Source organism: Taudactylus pleione, unplaced genomic scaffold (assembly GCF_031769625.1).
Source record: "Taudactylus pleione unplaced genomic scaffold, aTauple2 ptg000089l, whole genome shotgun sequence".
NCBI lineage: Eukaryota > Metazoa > Chordata > Amphibia > Anura > Myobatrachidae > Taudactylus > Taudactylus pleione.
In genome coordinates, this window is record NW_028284491.1 from 15,891,474 (window position 1) to 15,914,238 (window position 22,765).

Genomic DNA, 22,765 nt, shown 5'->3' on the forward strand with positions numbered 1-22,765 from the left:
TTCCTCACTCAAGGAATCATCTTACCTGCCATCTCCGTGAATCCAATCGCAGTCCAGACCCCAGCAATGCTGCTAACTGAGCCACGCTGAAATCCCCAGGGCATATAGCGGTACTGGAGTTTCAGTATTGGCGAAGGTAGGAGTAGTCGCAGTATATGCATCGTATTTGGTGCCTAATTCCACTAAACTCAGAAGTTCAAAAAACTAAGATAAATAAAAAAATAAAAAAAAGCCTGCCGCTGTTAAGACGGTGCGCCTGGATACTTGCCGTGCACCAAACAAAAATAAAAAAAACTGAATCCCTGTGGGCGGGGTATATAGGAAGGAGGACCTATGCATGCTGGAAGCTTCAAAGCTGTAAGCGGTCTGGTGCAATGGATCACTCCAACTACATACCCCAAAGGTAGATCCTGTGGAACCTATGGACCCTGAAAAAGAAAGTTAATTTACTGTTGAGATTGCAAGTGCCAATCAAATGTAAGTGCTTTTAAGCTCCTATTTTTGTGTATCGGAGTGAGTTTTTCCTGTAGATGATTGACAAGTGGCATGATTTTTATTGAGCAAATCAGTAGTTTAGGTGAGGGGTCTAGTTGTCTTACAGTGAGCTCACAGGAAGGTCTACCTCTTTTCCATTTGGATTTCCCTCCAAAATGCTCCTTTTTGTTTGCAATCTCATGTTTGTTTCCTATTAAACTTTTTCCCTGCAGTTCAGGTGCAGCTAGGTGGGAAAGCGCTTTTGAAAGTGGCCATATTGAGTGTTATAGTGGAAGCAGGGCATTCCCCTTTATTCCAAGACAGGTTTTTGCATCCACCTAAAGGGTGGGGCCTTACACTTTTTGAGGGAAAGGTTCAAGACTATGTCAAAGAGAGGTGAGTGGTTTCCTGGCATACCCAAGTAACATATGGAGTGGATGATCCATCCTCTTGTTTAGTGCTATTTGAGAACACCGTTGCTGGCGGCTTTAGTACTTTGCCACCCTAGTTTTAAATTCTATTTAAATGCTGTGGCCATTTCAGCTGAATCCTGTATTCAATGTTTATTTATTGTTATTTGATTGTAAGGTATATACAGGGAATCTAGTTAAGATGTCGGTGGACGGGATGCCGGACACCAGGATACCGATACCGGAATCCCCACACCCGTCAGAATGCCGACGCAGCTATCTCGAAGAGATCAAGATACCGACATCAGCATTCCAAAGGGAAGTATGCGTGTTAGAGTTACATATAGACAAATAAAAACCTCATAAGCGCTCAGAAGATCCAAATTATAGGAATAGTACCAAAGTATGAATGCAGCTGTGATGTTTCCAATGTAGCTGCCCTATTCTCTCATGGTGTCATATGCAGAACTTCATGGTAAATACATTTGTTAATGGTATTAGGTCGCAGATATGAGTGCCATGTGTACCTGTTAAAGGTCACTCCACTTGATAAAGACACCGGTGAGCGTCGAAACGCGTAGTGAAGTGAAGGAGTGAGTGGGAATATTTCATACTCATAAGGCCATCTTGATCTACCACTTTATGAGCACCTGGGTTCCATACCACCTTAGGAATGTATCGTTCTGGCTTATACCATCTGGTATTAATAGAGCTCTAATTTTTTAACTCATATTCTAATACCATTAAAAAGGGGGATTTTTACACACATTTGAAGTCTCTCTTTTTGCATATGCCCGATGTGGAGAAAGATACACAGAACATGTGGAGAAAGAAACAGTTAGGAGTCTGCAACATACTTGATTGATGTAAGTTGTGTAACCATTATCCTATATCTTTTTTTTACCATGAAATTCTGCATATGACACCATGAGAGAATAGGACAGCTACATTAGAAACAGAGCCGTAACTAGACTTTTTGGTGCCCTGTGCCAGAAAGAGCATTGGTGCCCCCCTTATTTTTTCAAAGGGACATAATGCACCCAAAAAAGGGCCATGGCTTCATGGGGACGGGCCAGGGAAGAGATAGGAGATGCCAGGGATGAAAGAGGAAGCTACAAGCAAGAATGATAATAAACAGAAATTTGACTGCCCAAACACCCGCCGCACTACCCTAGCTATGGCCCTGATTGGAAACATCACAGCTGCATTCATAATTTTTGACTATTCCTATAATATGGATCTTCAGAGCGCTTATGAGTTTTTTATTTGTCTATACGATCCAATTGTGATGTGGTGATTCACTGCTTAAAACCTGAGCTGCTTTGAAGTGTAGCACCATCGATTCAAGTGTTCTTTTTTCTCTATTAGCATTAGGATTAGCCCAGGGATGGAGGGGTTAGATTTAGGGACCTCCCAGGGACCTGTCGAAGCCGGATAATTGGCTGAGACAGGATCAGTTTAAAAATCAGATCTGACCGACGCCATTTTGCGAATGGCAATGAGACTCCATTTTGCGACTGGCCGCCCAGCACCATTTTAGTGAAACTCGTCACTATAAGTATATACTGCGATGCTATTATTTAGTGTCGTGCGATTCCCACGCAATAGAAAGAAGTTAAAAGTCCTCACCACATACAGACAGTCGCTAGAACATATAAACTAATTATCCCTGCAAAACACGTACCATAGAACACATAGTCGCACAACGCTAACTAGCATCTTTTCCCAATTCCCCAATACTTACACACTGCACACTTACATGAAAGGTTCCCTAGTATTAAAGTGTAATATTCAAGGTTTATTCAGTGATTATTAATGTGTGTAATAAAGGTTATTTGATATCTAAGGTTTAGTACATGGTAAGCAGACCGTGTCTGGTGTTGTACTGATCCACTGTGTCTCCACAGATTTCCGGTACCATCGGTGAGAAGATTGGAACCTGCAAACTATGGACTATAGAGAGTTAAAACATTAAAATGTACTCTGTAATGTTAGCAGCTTAGATTAGCATGCAGCGGGAAGAAGGACACAAAGGGCGGTTGGAGGCGGTTTGTGTCCATTTGAAATTGTCCAATAAACTATCCTGTAACAGAAACACCTTTAAGAAGAACCAATGGAACCATGCCAAACTTTCCTATTGTATTTCCAATTCCTGAAACAGTATATATGTGCGCTCTCTGACCCCAGTCTTGAGTCTTTTTGTTGTGCGGTTGACGGAGGTTTCTAATGCTGATGCCGATGTCTGGGCCCAGAACGCGTGCGTATATAACAATTGTACCTTGGGTCTGTATGATTTATTTGCGCTAATTGTCTTTAGATCACAGCGTGTAACCATCTGTTTTTTATGTTGAATAATAACTTTTTGTGCTTTGGAACCACATTCAAAGTCTGAAGGCATTTATTTACTGTGCAACTCGTTACGCTAAATTGCGACAATTTTAGAAGGTATAGGTAGGATTGCATAGAAGTTTAGATGAGGTATCAATAGACCGACCGGAGAGGGGGAGGGTTAGGCACCAACCTGGGAGGGTTAGGTTTAGGGTGTGGGAACGGGAGTTAGGGTTAGGCACCGCTGTGGGAGGGATAGTCTACTTACCGGCCCGTCTGTATTTTGCACACCGGGTTGCCGCCTTCTGTCTGTCGGTCATTCATACAGATTCCATATATAGTATAGTTTAGGCTATTATAGCTTTTGTTTAATTTATCTACAAGTTAAAAGGGTTCCTAAATATCAAATTAATAGGAGACTTAAGCCTCCTAAATAGAGTGGAGATGTGGACATCTGGAGAAGTTACTCATAGCAACAAAGCAGCATCTACATAGCATCAAGTAAATTCTATAAAATGATAGCTGGAAGCTGATTGGTTGTTATGGACAAGTTCTCCACTCTTTAGAAGGTTTGATATACAGATGTGTCCTCATACATCTAGCCTCAATACACCATGCAGCGCAACTTGCCTGTTGTGAGTCGACAGTTAGAGATACTCTGCTAGAGTTCAGGTGGCTTTTTTTGATGAAAGCGACTAGGACGCACCAGCAGACTGTGTTGATTAATTTATGAGACACTTTTATAGCTGTGTGCACCAGAGTCTGTATATGAAGCACAACAGAACCTGGAATTAAAAAAAAACAAAAAAACACTGCGGCCGCTACATTGTAGCACTTCATATAAAAGATTACCTCAGTCGAACACAGATATTGTCGCATATAAAATTAGAGTCTTCAGGTGTTTCCTAGTCACATTGTTTTGCGATTTAGATGCATTTTTGTAAAAAAAGAGGCCACGTAACAGACGCATGGCACTAGCAAAGTCTCACAGGACCTGGTGCACTGATTGGGGCTTTTTAGCGAGACTGCAGCAAAGATGTATAAGGACACATCTGTATCTCCCCCCCAATACGTTTGAAAGCAGTCAGTTTACTGTAAACGGATATATTAGACAGAACAGGGGCTATATGAGAATGATATTACGCTTTGTCAGGCTATAAAAGCACAATACATTGAACAACTTACTGTTTTGCCATCAATTATGGACAATTAGCTTGTACTTTCCTACATAACAAACGCAAGAAAATTTCAGTTTCTATTGGTTGGCAACTTGGCACACACAAATGCTATTTATTCAATTAAACAAGTTTGTTTCCCAAGTTAAGAAATTGCTATTATTTATTACCAGTTATTTGTATAGTGCACACATTCCACAGCACTTTACAGAGAATATATGTCCATACACATTAGTCCCTGCCCAAGCAGAGCTTACAATATATATTCCCTACCACATGTACCTCCCACACACAGGGGGTTAATTTTTGTTGGGAGCCAATTAGCCTACCAGTGAGTGGAGTGTGGGACGAAGCCAGACCACCCGTAGGAAACACACGCAAGCACACAAAGAAAATACAAACTCCACACAGTTAAGGCCGTAATGGGAATCTAACCCAAGACCTCAGTGCTGTGAGGCAATAATGCTAACAATTACACAGTCTTTGCTACCACGACCTCTACCAGCAATGAAATTACATGCTGCGATTTTTTCACCCACCAGCACAATCAAAGCTGGGTACACATTACCCGACCCACCAATGCAACCCCCAAGGTACTATATATCGGGCGGGCGGTACACTACATGATCCAGTGTCCGACCGCCCGATACATCAGTGACCTGCACCATTCACTCTCCTGCCATCGGCAACTGGGTCACTCCATATGCCGTGCATGCAAGGCCGATGGGACGACTACGAGGTCGCCTTGCGGGAGCACGCATAGTGCATGCACACTAAATGATATGACTGTCTAATTTGCCATATCGTCCGAGAAATAGTCTAGTGTGTTTTCAACATAACACTTTAGATTATAAACCAACAGAAGCAAAAGGTCTACATTTTGGTGTAATTTAAATAAGATGTACGAGGGGTGTGCAGTAAGTTTCCGGATATGCAGTGCATAGGTAGACACAATCTGACTGTCTGGTTGTGAACTGTAATCTCGGACTAAAGTTTGTGTAAAATTTCAGGTCACAGAGCCGCATATAAGCAGGGTTTCACACTGAAGAAATCAACTTGTTCACTTCCTTCAAGAAACTCGTTATGGAGCTCAATAGAGGCCACTGGAGAGCCATGATCACCTACGATAACAAGAGTGGTCTGCAACAGAGTTTTGACCAACTGCGAGCTGGTTTTGTGGAGGAAGCATTGTCTTGAACCACTGTTTTTGAGTGGTTTGTAGAATTTCGGCATGGTGGATGGTCCCTTGAAGACCAGGAGTGCTGCGGCCAAATTGTGTCCATCACCAAGGACAACGTTGTCGCCATGCGGGCCATAGTGGCGGTAGACACAAGGATGACTGTGGCCCAGTTAGAGGAGATAGGCATCGCATTGTGTTCCATCTGCTCGATATTCCACAAAAATTTTGGCCTGAGCATGGTTTTTGCATGCTATATTCTCAATCAGCTGACTAGAGAGCAGGAGGCGGCTCAGGTGACTTGGAGCCGCAACATGCTGGCCAGGTTTGATAACTGCTGCTCAAACTGTCTGGGAGAACAGTGGATCTATAATTTTGAACCAGCCTGACGTGAGAGTAGTGTGACCAAAGCATATGGTGGCCGTCTTTGTGGCCAAGACTGGTCATGTAGCTATCGTACCACTTCTGCAGCAGCGCACTGCCACTGTGGACTAGTACGAAAACCAATGCCTGCCGCAAGTCCTGGAAGGCATTTCCATGCACCATCCATCACGACAAGGCACTTGTCCACAAGTGTTGGATTTTCTGGCTCATGAACACATCCAGGAGCTTGGTCATCTGCCGTACAGTCCATACCTGTCCCCGAGACATCTTCTTGTACCCACAAATCAAGCGCAAGATGTGTGGGATTCGTTTTGAGTCACTGGAAGCTGCAGTGGAGACCTCGATCTAGCATGTAGAAGACATACCTGCTTTAGACTGATCCAGCTGCTTCACCAAGTGGTTTGAGCGCATGCAACTTTGCATAGTCTCCTCTTGCGAATACTTTGAAAAAAAAATTATAATGTTCACTTAGTTTGTACATTTATTGTGTATCAGGAAACTTATTGCACGCCCCTCGTACAGTAACAAAGTGCTCAAGGCAAACAGACGAGATTGATTGTAAAAAAGTTTTATTTGAGCATTAAAATGGCACAGTAAAATGAAAATGCCCCGTTAAAATATTTTATCTCTGAGGAGACAGTTTATAAAAAGTTAAAAAGAAGGTTAAAAATGTTGCTCTTGTCCACAAGATCATGTTGTCACACGTGAATCTGAAGGCTAAAAAACAAAACAAAACAAAAAAACAACAGTTTAGACGTGCACGTATTAGAGGGAATTGCTAGTTTATATTTAACATTGTGAATTGTTTATTAAAATGTACAAAATTTGATAAGTAGCTGCTACTGTAAAGCTTCACAAGCCCAGAAAATGTAATCTAATAAAAAAAAAAAAACTAAAAAAATTCTATTGCTGACATTTTGGTAGTAATGTTTTACTTCATAAGACCATAAATGTTATAATTCTGAAACAAGTTTTAATACTCAGCAGGATACTTTTGTGGCATCCTTAAATGGAGATTTGGAAAGCAGTTCCAAATTCCATGAGTGCAGCACATGTTCAGCTCTTCCCCTACCCATCTTATTCCATCCTAAAAAGACTTTAGGACCAATGCAGAGTTAGCCAATATCAATACGCCAAGTTACGTAGCTTAGAACGCATGCCAGAAAGCAAATGCAGGTACATGTGCGGCTGCAGAGTCAAAAGCATTTTCCATTTTTTTTAAACCTTACAACCAGAAAGGCGGAATGGTGGTAGGAAAGGGCGCTCACGTAAAGGCAGCTCATGCAGGTCAGAAAAGATACACATGCCTGGTTGGAGGTGTATCCTTTGTACCCGGTATAGGGTGGATGATGAGGACTTTTGGTAACCCAAGCGCATATGCTGCAGATGCTGAGCTGTACATATTTTGGAGGAGTGTACGGCTCTGCATATGTATGGAAATCTGCCATTTTTGCATGTATTTATTTTTGTAGAGAATTTACACCCAGTTTGCTACCAGGTCTGCATCAGTCCCTTTATGGAGGCATAGCTGCTCTCACAGTTTTTATTGGGAAAACACCCAGATTAGACACCATATTCAGGCTGCATCAAAAGCAATGCTTAAACCACTTGCCTGGCATGATCGCATCAGATACCGACCACACCAGACTGGGCTTTCCCTGACATGGTTGCAACTGATGCAACCAGTCAGAAATGCCCACTAGGCGGCTGCGGGAAGCTGACCTGCTGGTCCCTTTACACCTGCGGCTCCCTATCCTGCATGTCCCGATCACTGCTGGCCACAGTGATCGGGCACCCAGCGGCACCCCCCCTCCTGGCGCAGCTGCAAGGGCAGCTGTGACTTCCATAGAAGCAGCTGCAGCTCCTGTAGCCGTGGCTGCTGCGTTGACCCAATCACTGTCGCCAGCAGTGATCGGGCAGCCGGCATCACCCCCTTCAGTAAAAGCAGTAGCTGCAGCTCCTGCTGTGTCCCCGGGCAGCCGGTTGGACATCCTCAAGCTGCTGGGTAACAGAGTGATCACACTGACTAGAAGAACACTGACATCTACTGCTATGTACCTGGGCAGCCACAGTGATCAGGCAGTGTTTTTATAAGGGAGATAGATATAGAGATGTATATCTATCTCTATGAAAGAAAGAAAGTTATCACACACACACACACACACACACGTGCCCGAAAAAATTTTAATTCTCCCAAGAGAATTCCTGAGGAAAGAGGCATGGTGTTTAAGGGGCTACACCTCAAAAGCTATTGGAGATACAGAATTTACATTTGGCATGTATGGGTAGAACTGTGCTTGGTGCTGCATGCGTCCGGGTACAGGACAAATTTAGACTTGGGGTTTGTTTTTATTAGGTAGCTCTTGTCCAGTGTAGGGCCTTTTGGGTTTCAGGTAATTGGGAAAGTTACAGTTTTTAAACTATTACCTCACAAATGCCCTATAATATAGATCAGGAGCTTCAACTTGCTGCGCAGCCTCAGCAGGTGACGTACTCACTGTGGCTTCACTTGGGTGCACAAAGATAGCTGTCCTTTGCAGAGGTGGGACCCGGCCGAGGTAGCGGGCGTTAGCCGGGGCTGTCTCCTGGCATAGGTAGCGTGAGTTAACAGCGGCAGGGACTTGGTGGGGTATGGGCATTAGCGTTTGGACCCAGCAGCGGTGCGGTCATTGGCAGCAAACCTGGATCCGAGAGGATCCAGTCCCTGCCAGCCAATCTACAATGTTCGCCATCGGTGCCCATTTTTTAAGTTCACACACACGATCTATCGTGCACAATCTAATGATTTGCATATTCAGTTGATCATGTGTGATAGCAGACCGATGTAGACTCGGATCAGGGAGATCAGTGACGCCTACATGTGTGTAAAAATAAACACACAGCATCACAGACTGGTCTCACTGATCCCACCCATGCATGTGTTAAAAAAAAAACAAATAAAAAAAACCCCACACACGGCATGACCCTCTCCCCAAAAGAATAACCAGCACCGGGCTTTGGAGACCCAGTGCTCGTTGTGCTAAATACAGGGGACAAATGTTGTAGGGGTCCCCTGTAAATTCAAGAACCAGCACCAAAATGTTTTCTACTGGGGGGGTGGGGTTATGCCGCAGCCAGGTGAATGCTTTGGCTGGGGGACCCGGTGAAAGGGACCCCTACTCTTTGTGTCCCCTGTATTTCCAAAACCAGGACTGGCTTGGCTGAGCTCAGTGCTGGTTGTGCTGAATACAGAGGACCCCTATGTATTTTGTCCACTGTATTTTGGCAACCAGGACTGGCTCAGGAAAGCCCGATGCTGGTTGTGCTAAATACAGGGGACCCCTAAGCTTTTTGTCCCCTGTATTTTAACCAGGAATGGCAGTGAAACATCCGGGGCTGGTTGTGCTGTTGGGGCACGCCATTTTTTTTTTTTTTAATATTACACATTCAAATTTTTAACAGATGCATGGATGGATCTCAGTGATACTTCCATGCATTTGTGTCTTATTGATTTGATTTTCAGGTGCATGCCCAGCGCCAGTGAGCCCCTCTGTCGTCCACCGATGCACGTGCACTGCCCCGCACACCTGCAGCTCGTCCTCCTCCACCCATGCTAGTGTACAATTTTGTTGCCCTTCTCCCCTGCAGGTAGCCCGGTTTGCTCCTCCAAACCCCGATATTAACAAATCGGGGTTTGGAGGAACAAACCGGGCTACCTGCAGGGGAGAAAATTCTAAAAATAAAAAAATTCTAAAAAGTTATGAAATTCCATATGCAAAAAAACCCCCCAAAAAAACCTTACGGTTTCACCATTAAGGCTTCTTAGACATGATCTGAAATTTCACAAAACCTACTGAATACTTGCCACAGAAAAAAGAAGATTCCCTCCAGCACACTGCAGCAATATTAGCAAAAATACTTGAATCTGACATAATAAAAATTCAGAGGTATTGGTTGCATACATTTGCAAATATACGATTAAGCGCCGGGCCAGCGTCAAGGCTCCTCTATACTGGCGTCCCTAACGTTAAGGGCTTCACGTCCGAGGCGCAGAGCAGCCCAAAAGAACCCAGCCAAGGACCACTCCCAGGGCATCACACGAAAAATGGAAAAAAGGTGATGTGTCAATCTAATCAATAAGTGTTAATACAATAAGAAATAATTAAAATTACATAAACACTCCAGTACTCCAGAATCCTGGCTGATATGAACACGCTTTTATTTATTAATTGCTTTGATTATACCAGGACATGGGCCTGACTGACTGACATCCCATTCAGCCTATGGGCACTCAAGGCTTACCTATCCCTCAAGCACACCTCACCTCTGATCAACCAATCAAATATGAGGTATGCCCAGAGTGTGTGGACTTAAACAAACCAGAGACACAGGCAACCTATCAATCCCGCCCAGAGGAAGACCCCATGTGGGTCGAAACGCATTGGCTACACATCCCCATTGAGCAAGGAACCGGATACTTCATCCAGCGAACACCTGATCAACAGCACCTGACGAGCGGCTGCTTCCGCCGAAGGACACCGAAGGAAGAGACGACGTGACTGCAACACGCCGGCGAGGGGAAGAGCGGACACTGCCGAGTCCCTGGGAGGTGAGTCCACGGTGGAGGCAGGGAGTACGGCGTCTGGTATATAGCACCACAACCGTTTCTCCCCCTCCTTCTGCACATCCAGCTGTGGAACGACGGGACATGCCGGAGGCTGCCTGGCAACGCCGGGTAGGCTCCGTACGCGTTCCCACGTCACACACGGGCCTGGCATTACACCTCCATATACTCAGGCGGCTCTCCCTACTACTTACCCCGGGAACACCATCGTCACCATCAGCAATCCACTACATATCAGCAGCCCTTTCAACAATATAAGTGCGGGACGCCGCACCAACATTAACTTTTTCACGAGACTTGCCAATCTCCAGTGCGAGCTCCATGGTCCCCGGTCCTTGCTTTCACTCACACAATCAGCTCTTAAAATCTATTTATTGATTTAGATTTTTTCTTGTTTTATCCTGTGGATTTTTTCTACAGTTTTTTTCCCCTTTTCTTTTTTAGTAAAGATAGCTACTGAACATTGCCGTTAATACTGCACATATTTTGGAATTTTGACTGCCACTGGTGTATTCAGTGGGCGGTCACCATTTTTAAGCCTATTATCACCAAGCTTTATTTAATAAAAGTTCTATATTATCATATTCAGCATGAGCTCATCACTCTTATACACACACACTATCCCGATAAGGGTTTTGAGCACATTTGATCTGTGATTATAGATTAGACGTTTGTAAATAATAAACAAACATCTATACTTTACACTTCACTATCACCTTTTTTCCATTTTTCGTGTGATGCCCTGGGAGTGGTCCTTGGCTGGGTTCTTTTGGGCTGCTCTGCACCTCGGACGTGAACCCCTTAATGTTAGGGACGCCGGTATAGAGGAGCCTTAATGCTGGCCCGGCGCTTAATCATATATTTGCAAATGTATGCAACAAATACCTCTGAATTTCTATTACCATGTAGGATTCAAGTATTTTTGCTAATATTGCTGCAGTGTGCTGGAAGGAATCTTTTTTCTGTGGTTCAGTATAAACCCCGCCCTTTACAAGCACCTGAGCAATATCATTAAGCTGATGTGAGCGACCACCAAACTTTCCATTTGAATTTCTGCCACTCAAACTAAAAAATAAATAAATAAAATAAAAAAAAATTAAAATTAAATTCTGATTAAGGCCGACTCCTTAATGGACGTACTCCTTGCTCAATACAGATATGGTATGCCATCACAACTTGTGGTTAACTGCACAACCTTTAGATGGCGTTACCCAATAGAAGCCTATGGGGCCTCTTCTCAGGACATCCCGAGAGGGATCCAATCGTATCCCTCCTACCTCCCTCCCACGATGCGCGTGTCTTTCTGAGCATACACAGAAGGACACCAGAGGGTCTTCTGGGTATTAAACCCGGAAGTCCCTTTATCGCAAAGGGCAGCTCTAAACGGGAGGGCTGTGCTTTGAGATTTTCTAGGTACATACCGGCGATATTATCGCCGTTATTTACCAGATAATGGGCGGTATGTATGGCATCGCGGATGCAACGCTTAGTACATGTCCTACGTACATCTTATTTTGTTTACATTTAAAGTTGCAGAAAGAGATCAATAGACCTTTATCCAGTGACTGAATGATCTCTGGAAAGCAGCACAGGGCCTGATTCTGAGCAGCACACACTGCCGGTGTTACATGCATGAGCAGTAGAAAAATAATTGCTCCACTGCATCAAAGACACAATTGTCTGTACACAGAGGAGCAGTACTGATTCAGACGCATGATCTCTGAAATGTTAGAAATGTATTGGGCTTCCTGGGCAGTGACAAAGTGGTGTCTATTCATACGCACAGAGATGCTAGGTCTTATGGGAGTATCGTGTTACTGACTTGTCGCGTACACAGATGCTTAATCACTCACATTGTAAGCCATATTAAAAAACAAAAAGAATCAGAACATATATGACTGTTGCAAGTTTCGATGGCGCAAGCATATTTGCTGTCTCAGCCCTTGCACATTCGTACACACATTAGTACACCAGGGAAGGTCTTAGTGACTATATGTTGATGCTGCTACAAAGTACAGACACTACTGCTGCAAAAGACGCAGAAATGGCCACTGCTCCGTCCGAATCAGGCCTACAAAGAAACCTTTTAACCAGCACAATACAACCTATTTTGTTTTATAGACATAAACTGCACTGCTCACGTCTCTTTAGGGCCGTAACTAGAAGTGCGAGCTGTGCCATCACCCTGGGTGCAGTGCCCTGGGGATTGCACCATTGATGCCACGCAGCCGCTGCAGTTATCCTGCAGGGTGCCAGGATTAGCACCCTGCAGCCAGTATCGCTGTTGCAGATCTGCCCGAGCTTCCATTGGACGCTCCAGGCACGCATTCTATACAGAGCTTACTTTGGACGTTCTGGGCAGTGCTGTACTACCCTGTGCTGGTGGCACCTGGCACAGGACGCTGTGTAGCCCTGCGTCTCTTGCACAACATTAAAAATGTATTTTGACAAAAGTTTCCATTAAACATCAGACTTAAGTCACACACACTGAGGTTCATAACTTACAATAGGAGTAATCTTACCTCTCTCCAGTGTCCAAGATCACTTGTATTGCCTATGTTCTTTCCCAGGTCCACGATTGCTACAGCTTTATGATGAATACAAGAGAGGGAAGTTTATTTATCATTGAATAAAATCAGATTGTTATTAAAAAAAAAAAAAAACCTGTTAGACTACATGCTGGCACAAGGCATGTAGCAAGGAGCACAACACTACAGTGATTTGGAATCATTGATCATACGCTGTATTGTGTCTCTGTTTGTCCAATATACTGGTATTGTCTACGGCTACCGAATGTTAGCTTTCAGTCTGCAGCACTTTACAATTTGGAACAATAATAAGAGTGTAATATCACATAGGTAAGAGACTTACAATTTAAACTGTATTCCAAAAAACAAGCTAGCTTTCCCTAAACATTCCATTTCTGTATTGTGGCACTTTTTGTGAGCACGTGTTCAGTAAAAACCTGACATCTCACTACAGCACTGTTAAAAACTAACTGATTGCACTACAGACAGCAGAAAACCATCACATACAGTATCCTTAAGACCTTGTCCTGGTGATGTGATCTAGTTCAGAAAGTCAATCACTGACCAAACTTCAGTATATGAATTAACCAATTTCTGCAAACAACTCTGCTTTAGCCTTCGATCACTATCTGCATGTAACTTACAGTAGGGATCGCCAATTGGCGTTGCCACGTGAATCTTTTGGATCAATGCGGGATCGCCATGTCTGCCCTTAATTGAACATTTTACCAATCTTCTTCTGCATTGTCTCTAGTATTGATATTATTTTGACTCATGCATCATTAGGTGTTAGACTAGTATTAAGCCTGCGCAATTAAAAAGGAAAGAAAAACCCCACAAGACATCTGCACTGGAGCATCAGAGGTCCTGCTCGTGCAGATGCATAAGCACGAGACTCTGGGGACCTCGTAAGCATATGTTTGCTGCAGCATCGGGAGCTCTGGATTGAGTCTATGAAAACAATGTCTCCATAAATCGATCTACAAACCGCAGTGTATCAGGCGTGAAAATCAATCTTTGCACAAGATCAGAGATCTATGCCCATCCCTAGTCTACAGTACAAAACATAGCAGAACATAAGATACAAGCTATAGGACTGAAGGCCACTTAACCCCCCAGCTACTTCCTGCTTTGTATTCATATTTGTTTGTTATAGCTTGCAATGCTTGTTTTACAATGCCTACTATGAGATTATGTATTAATTTAACTTACTACTCAGTTACAGGGGTCAATCCTATTAGGTACGAATTGAGAGGTTGTTTCTGGAAACTCGCACACTTCGCAGCGAAGTATACAATTAAAAATCCCTATTCGCACTACTCGCAGCAGAGGGGTGCGAATTGACTGCAAAATGAGATTTGTGAGAAATACATGAAAATGTTGGGAGACCATCCTGGACCCCCCCAAAATGGATAATTTCATTAGCAGGACTGTATAGAAGGCTGTTTGTGGCCATTAGGAAGGTACTGTAGGTTTCTAAATGGTGTCAGATGGCTGATGTGTTTGTTTTTTTTTAAGTGCAAGAAAATGATACTTTTTTCGTTTAAACCCACACGAATTAAACAAAAAAAAAATTGAAAAAAAAAAAGGGTGATTTTGGGGTACTTTGAGGGCACCTTGAAAAATTGAAAAAAATATAACAATTATATTTCAACTAAAAAATTATTGTAATAAAATTTGGGGTACCTAAACTAATGAAAAAGTTGATTTTGGGGTAAGGACTTTTTTACCCTATTTTTGGGGGGTGTCCAAGGGGTTCAGCACAGTATCCCAACTATTTAACCTTAAAATAAAGATTTTACTTTCCATCTCTCACCCTCAGGGAGGTGCGAGTGGAAAGTTGCGAATTCAGTCCGAGTTGCTAATAGGATTGCAAAATGAATTCGCATAGCAAATTCAAAGTGAAAATAGCAACTCGCACCCAATAGGATTGACCCCTAAAAGTAATGTGCGGGCCTGTTGAAGACTAGAGTGCCACCCAAAGCAGCTCCCAAATGGTCTCAGGTGCCTCTCACTGAGCTATATAAAAATTGCTGCATCTGCAGTCATAACACATAAAAAAGCAGCGCTGTCTGAACTCAAACGTATGGCGACGTTGTTGGCAATGGGAAGGAGATAACTATAAATGAGGGCGGGAAAAGCACATGTATGAAGAGGTGACAGTGGGGAGAGACCGTTGGTTAGGATAAGAGCTAGAAAGCTTTAACAGAAGTGAGTTTTGAGAGCCTGTTTGAAGCTTTGTGGAAAGTTGGAGAGTCAATTAGGAAGGGAGAAAGCGTTCCAGTGGTGGGGAGGTGGGAGTGAGAGCAGGTAATTAGTTGGAAGGAAAGGAGACAGTCATTGACTAAGCGATGTGGGTGTGAACGGGAATGTGAGAGGAGGAGGAGGTCATAGCAGATTGGGTAAAGACTTTATAGGAGAGTATGTGGAGTTTGAATTGGGTTCTCAAGGGAAGGGGAGCTAGTGTAAGCCCTTGTGGAGAGGGGAGGCAGAAGCAGTTCATTTGGAAAAGATAAGCCGAGCATCTTTATAGACTTTAGTGAGGGCAGTTTCTGTAAAATGGAAAGAACAAAAGCCAGTGTTGTGGGTCAAGCAGGGAGTGGGAGGAAAGAATGGCGATAAAACAGTTGTAGATAATACGCATAAGGAGCTTTTTTTTTTTTTTATCAAGAATGAGGGGTAAGAGCAGGCTGAAATGCAGAGGGGACTGTGTCTGATGTGCGCGAGATGAGCAAAATGGAACCAGCAACAGTACAGAGGAAGTGGGAGGGAATAAGATCTAGGAAGAGGGGAAAGGGGTAGGTCCAGATTAGGACCATGTTTTCATCTTCAGAAATTCAGAAGGAGGAAATCAGAATTGGCAGGATGAAAGGGGAAGATGGGCAGTGGCTGGATTGGAAGGGAGAGGGTGGGGCAAGGATGGCCTAATGGTAGGTAATGTCCTTAAGGATGGATCACATTTTGGACGTGAAGTGAGTGGCTAAGACAAGCGCTGAGAGGAGGCAAGAATGGAGGGTGGGTAGCAGAGGAGGAAGTTGAAGGTAGCAAAGAGACAATGGGGGTTGAAGGACTGAGTGGGGATAAAGGTTTTGAAATAACACTGGAGATGACAGAACTGCAAGGGGGGAGCACAAGTTTGAAAGTAGGAAGTCCGCAGGGGAGCGGGATTTCCTTCAGTGTCACTCGGCAGTTCGTGAGCACTTTTGCAGGTATCTGGTGCATTTGGAATGCCAAAGTTGAGGCATAGATCTGTGCGGTTGAGTATGGACAGCTGGAGCAACAGAATAAGGGTGCTATTGTAGAGAGAAACTGGTCAGGACAGGAGAGGGTGACAACAGGAGAGAGATAAGAGACAACCAGAAAGGAGATGGAAATAGGGTCAGTCATCTCAAAAAGGTACACTTGGTGATGGTAAACTTGCAAGTTAGAGGTGGAGAAAGGGTGAGGGATAGGTTATAGGAAATATGATGGTCATAGAAGGAAGAGTCAGTAATGTCACAATGATGAGTGAAGACCAGATCAAGGTAGTGTCTACTCGAATGAAAAGGATAAGTATGTCCACTGAGAGAGATCAAACGCTGATGTGAGGATAAGGATTTTAGAGGGGTCACCAATAGGGATATTGAAGTCACCTAAAATTAGGGAGGAAAGGTCAGAAGAGAGAGTAAGTAGGGTAAACAAAATTGTCAAGAAATTTAAAGATAGGACTAGGGGTCGGCAGAGGACAGCTGTGAGAAGGGTGGAAGAGGCGAAAAGCATTAACCTTTAAAAAAAAAAAAAAAAAGGAAATGACTTGGGGTTCTTAGGGTAAGAATTGGAAGGAGTGGGCAGAGAAGGACCACCACACAGTGCCCATGCTGATCACTTACAAACTTTTCCACTTACTACTTTTCCTTACCTTGGCCACTCTGCTTCATATGAAGACACAGGTTCCCGATTACAGGCTGCTCTAGTTTCACCTTTAAAATTTAAGTCATATAATATTTAGTACATACAATACAGTAGGACAAGTTAATACAGAGAGTGAACAACTCAATGATCTTCAATTCACAATTTCTTAAACATCTTATTGCTAGCACAATTAATTTACATGATGTTGGTCTTGCGTTAGCACAGATACAGTATACTACAAAAAGTGCACAAAGGATGCTTACTTGTCACTGCAGGCTTCCAAGCAGTTGTGTATCCTCCTCGGCTCTGCACATTTGTAGCTCTAAAGTATAAAAAAAAACAATAATAATAACAATAATAATAATATTATTATTATTATTAACCTTCCCGTCCTCCCAAAACAAACAAAAAAACAACCCACTATTTACCCTAACTAACTCCGCTGGAATGACTTTACAAAATCTAAATGACATTTATGAAAATTACAATATACTCAAAATGTATTGCTATGGGCATAACCACATTTTCCTTTGTACTAGGCTTTCACAAGTGCCCCCAATTTTATCAGCATCATCCTACTCCTCTATTTGTATGGCTCCACAGCACCTAACGAAGTACATAAACAATTGAGCAGAACAAAAAAAAAATGTCTTACAGTACAAGAAAATGCAGGACAAGTACATGGTTTATAAACATTGCTGCATCAGCATTAATACCACTCAAATAAGCAGCAGGGTGGCAGGAAACAAGGGTTAGGTGAGGTGGAGTGAGTATATGAAGTAGATAATAGTATAAGTAAGGGAAGAAAAAGCACATGAGGAGAAGGGCCCTGCTCGTGAAAGCTTACATTCTAAAGGGAAAAGACAGACAGGGGTGGCACAGATGGGGTAGACCGTAAGCATGGGACAGAGGGTTAAACTATCAGATCTACTACTTTGCATTACTAGTGAGTACATTAAACAGTTGTCTGGCATGGACACATGAGATGCCACCGCAGTCAGCCAAGCTTTTAGGGGCAGTTGCAACATATGGGACCAGATACTAGCACCCATACAAAGCCATCAGCTTCGTGCAGGACACATGCCTGAGAGAGGAACCACTCACATGGGAGGAAGAGGAAGTCCATTGAGAGAGATCAAACTCTGATGTGAGGAAACTGATTTTAGAGGGGTCACCAGTATAGATATTTAAGTCACCTAAAATGGAGGGAGGGAAGGTACAAAGAGAGAAAGTAGGGGCAACAGGAGGGAAAATTGTGAAGAAATTTAAAAGATAGGACTGGGGGTGATAGATGACAGCTATGAGAAGGTGGAAGAGGCGAATAGCATAAACCTCAAAAGGAAGAGAAAGACAAGGAGGGTTCTGATGTTATGAATTGGAAGGAGCAGCATGGGCAGAGAAGGACAACCACACCGTGCCCATGCCGATCACCTGCAAATTGACCATCGTTATTACTTTTCCTTACCTTGGCCACTCTGCTTCATATGAAGACACAGGTTCCCGATTACAGGCTGCACCTTTAAAAGTGAAGCCATGTAATATTTAGAGATCTCCTATCACTTGACTTTGCAGTTTATGCATGCTTTACTAAAAGAGTTAGCTAAAAGACAGCACACCAGGACAGTAAAAGGGTATTTTATCATGAGTGTAAGTGGGATACAGTTAGACAAATTAATGAGGAGAGAATAAAAAACTATGATCTTCAATTCATTTCTTATACATCTTATTACTAGTACAGTTAATCTGCATTTTGGTTCTGCAGTAGTTCAGGTACATATGTACAGTAATGGCACATATTATAGTGTGTGCACCAACAATACTCACTTGTCACTGCAGGCTTCCAAGCAGTTGTGTATCCTTTTTGACTCGGCCCAGATGTAGTTCTGAAGTATAAAAAAACTAAAATGCATTATGCATTGCAACAAAAACACTGGATTTACCCTAATACACCGACAGTATTCTTGCCTTTTACCAAGTATTACATTAATGAAAATTAGTTATATAGAAATAATATATTTTGTTTCAGTAATGAAACTGTACTAAGAAATTTACAATTTGGATCAAATCTGATAGCATGGGTAAAACTACCTTTTCCTCTGTACTAGTTTTCATAAGCGACCTCTATTCTATTATATAAACTACCAGATGATCTACTGGCTTACATCAAACAGAGGGCCTGACTCAGAGCCAGACGCTCTGACAGAGCGCTTGCTCTGAATCAGGGCTGGGTTTTTTTTGTTTTTTTTTTGAGCGGCCACCTGGCCGTTCGCATTGCTGTGGGTGACCACCCACAGCTATAGCGAGCGGCCATGATGATGGTCGCAATGGTCAAGACCATCGCGACCATCGGGCTTGCGACGAGATCCTTGTGGTAGAGTCTCGTTCATCGCAAGCCCCAGAGAACTTTCGGCTCTAACTGAGCCAGAAACTCTCCACTGACATCACTCGTGATGTCAGTGGGGCCGCCCCCAAACGGCAAGCATTCCCTCGGGGACGCCTCCGTTTGGGCAGCCACCCCCCCGGCCCACCCACCAAAGGAGGCAAGCTGTCACTCAACATCAACAGCTCGCCCCCTTTGGTGCGAGACCCGGAGCGACTGAGTGCCCGTCGCTAGCCGGGTCTCGCGCATGCACTGTGGGCCACCATCGACCCGGTTGCGAGCGCTCAGCACTTGTGACCGGGTCTGAATCAGGCCCAGAGTACATTAACCAGTTGCCTGGCACAGTCGCATGAGATGTTAAATGACTTCAAGGAATTAAGGTTACTAGTATGCATAAGCAGTGGTAGCATTAATGCCTGTACTGGAGTCAGGGGCATATTTATAATGGGTGCAGGGTGTGCAGTGCACACGGGTCCCTGGGTCCATATTATACTTACTACTCCGGAGTTCCACGTCAGCACCGGTGTCAGTTGTAAAAGAACGCCTGGAAAATAGCCGCCGCGGCCACTTTCACGGCGTTTTGCGCATGCACAGTATGGAAAAAACAGCGCTCAGTGCGCTGCCGGCCTGAGAGGAGGGGGCCCGTGACGGAGACTGCACACGGGCCGCCTCCTCTTGAAACGCCCCTGACTGGTGTGTATGGCACCTCACAAAATACAGGCACTGTGTATCAGAGTCGGGGGGAGGGGTTGTCCAGAGTTGAGACATCCTGTAGACTCATCTGCTCCCATGAGTGAATCAATATCTTTCTTCTGAATATGAAGATTGCCCCTAACTTTATTATGAGCCCATGATTACTGGCTTATTTGCTTTTAAGCAAGAACAGTTTTCCAAATATGGCTTTGAATTCTAGGAATACTGGGTATTCACCAATAGTTTGGGGGACATTTTTAAAATATAGCACAAATGAAAAAAAAAAAAAAAAAACACAGGCATCATCCATGGCTACCAAATGCTAGCTTCCACACTAATATGAATTTAGCAGCACTTTACAATTTGGATCAATAAAACAAGACTAGGTATTGCTACAGAGGAAAGAGGCTAACAATCTAAAATGTATTCGAACAAAGAAAACAAAAACACTGATTGGTTCTTGACATACCAAGAACAAAACTTTGGGGGACACCAACTTGTAATGGAAGAAGGGGAGAAGTGGAGTTATGAGACAGCCAGAAGAGATCAGTGTCATGTAGACCAAGGGAGTGAAGGGTTTGCAGAAAGAGAGGGTGGTCTATGGTTTCAAAAACAGCAGAGAGGTCAATAAGAATAAGCAGAGAGTAGTGGTCCATCGATTTGGCAGCAAGGAGATTACTACTAACTTTAGTGAGCACAGTTTCTGTACTTTGAAATGTCAAAAGTCAGACTAAAATGCTCCAGTAGAAAGTGAGAGAGTAAAGAAAGGTGATCAGGTGGTTGTAGACAAAGCTTGAGAGCCTTGAAGGCAAAGGGGAGCAGAGAGATGGCGTGTCAGGATCAAATTTCTTTTTCATTTAAGAATGGGAGAGACAAGAGCCCACTTAAATGTCTAACTTAAGAGAAAGGTTGAGGAGATTGAAAAATGGGAACAAATCAACAGGAGAGAGGGAGTGGAGGAGGCAAGAAAAGGAGTGGAATGGATTAGGTCCATGACTTAACCTCCTGAAACTGGGGAGACGGTAGTCAGAATTGGCAGGCTAGAGGGGAAAGATTGCGGGAGACTGGAGTAGAAGAAACTGTGTGGTAAGAAGAGGGTGAGGCTAAGAGAGCCTGGTGAAGTCAAGGAGAGATAGTGCGGGGAAGCGAAGGAAGGCGTGAAGGTAAGAGACATGGCTAAAGGACTGAATGGAGATAAAGGTTTTGAAATAAGAAAATTTGGAGATAGAAAGTGCAGCAGTGTAGAAGGAGAGCATAAATTTGAAAAGTCCACCGGGGAGCACAAATTCCTTTAGTATTGCTAGGCAGTTCCAGAATACTTTTGCAGGGGGATGGGTATGGGATGCCGGCGTTCAAAAATTCAAACACCAGCATCACGACAGGGTTAGGATACCGATACCTGTTGGTCGGTATCCTAATCCTCCCCCTCTCTGGTGCCTGAACCCAACCTCCCCCCAGTGCCTAAAACCTAACCTCCCCCTAACCCCATTACTTACCTTCAGGATTCCAGTGGTCGGGATGCTGGCGCCGGCATTCTGACCGCCGGAATCCCATGTGCCGGGATATTGAACATCTCTCTTTTGCAGGTATCTGGTACATTTTGAATGCTAGGGTTGAGGCATTAATCTGTAAAGGTGATAAGTGACAGCAAGAGCAACAGAATCCATAGTGGAATTAAGGGTGCAATTATAGATTAAAACAGGTAGTTCAGGGACGGAGATGGTGACACTGGGGGAAGAGAAGAGAGTTCAGCCAGGAGGAGAAAGATATAGGGTCAATCGCCTCAAGGTTATGCTAGATGATGGTAGCCTTGGGAGTAAGAAGTGGAGAAAAGTTGAGTGATAGGTTAAAAGATAGGTGATGATGGTCCAAGAGAGGGAATGGGGAATTGCTAAAGTCTTCAGAGATGTCACAATGGTGAGTGAAGAGCAGATCAGGGTAGTGTCCGCTAAAATTAGGGAGGGAAGGTCAGAAGAGAGGAAGTGGTGGAACCAAAAGGCAAAGTTGTCTGACTTTGGAGATAGGACCAGGGATGGCAATAGATGACCGCTACGAGAAGGTGAAAGAGGTAATTAGCATGACCCTTAAAGGAAGAGAATGACAGGGATGCTTTTGTGGGTATGCATTGAAAGGAGCAGCATAGAAGGACCACCACACCACAACCATGCTGATCACATGCAAATTGGCCATAGTTATTACTCTTCCTCACCTAGGCCAGTCAGCTTCGTATGAAGACACAGGTTCCCGATTACAGGCTGCTCTAGTTTCACCTTTAAAAGTAATTTAATATTTAGTACGACAATACAGTTAATAAGGAAAGAGTAAAGTACTCTATGATCTTCAATTCACAATTTCTTAAACATCTTAATACTAGCACAATTAATTTACATGTTGGTCTTGGGTTAGCACAGGTACATACTGTATGTACATAAAGTGCATATACTACAAAAAGTGCACAAAAGATGCTTACTTGTCACTGCAGGCTTCCAAGCAGTTGTGTATCCTCCTCGGCTCTGTCCACTTGTAGCTCTAAAGTATCAAAAAAAAAAAAATCATGCAGCCAAAAATAAAAATAATACACTGGATTTTCCCTAACAAACTCAGCAGGAATGATTCTACAAAATATGATGAGTGATATTTATGAAAAGTAGTTAAAAATAACAAGAAAGCATAGCAACAGAAAACTGTTTCAGTAATAAAACTGTACCAAGCTTTCAGGGGT

General features: G+C 43.5%; 1 protein-coding gene across 1 annotated transcript in view; it reads right to left on the reverse strand.

The window, feature by feature from the left end:
- Nucleotides 1-6,500: 6,500 nt before the first annotated feature.
- The window catches only part of LOC148527402 (uncharacterized), a 54,702-nt gene continuing 38,437 nt past the window's right edge, over nucleotides 6,501-22,765 (reverse strand). Inside the window, exons 8-15 of the mRNA XM_088469218.1 lie at nucleotides 22,514-22,572; nucleotides 22,253-22,313; nucleotides 18,795-18,853; nucleotides 18,436-18,487; nucleotides 17,234-17,292; nucleotides 16,978-17,038; nucleotides 13,074-13,138; nucleotides 6,501-6,665 (exon numbers count right to left, since the gene is read on the reverse strand). Coding sequence (XP_088325344.1) covers nucleotides 13,093-13,138; nucleotides 16,978-17,038; nucleotides 17,234-17,292; nucleotides 18,436-18,487; nucleotides 18,795-18,853; nucleotides 22,253-22,313; nucleotides 22,514-22,572 — 397 coding nt within the window. The 3' untranslated portion in view covers nucleotides 6,501-6,665; nucleotides 13,074-13,092. The remainder of the gene's footprint in view (nucleotides 6,666-13,073; nucleotides 13,139-16,977; nucleotides 17,039-17,233; nucleotides 17,293-18,435; nucleotides 18,488-18,794; nucleotides 18,854-22,252; nucleotides 22,314-22,513; nucleotides 22,573-22,765) is intronic.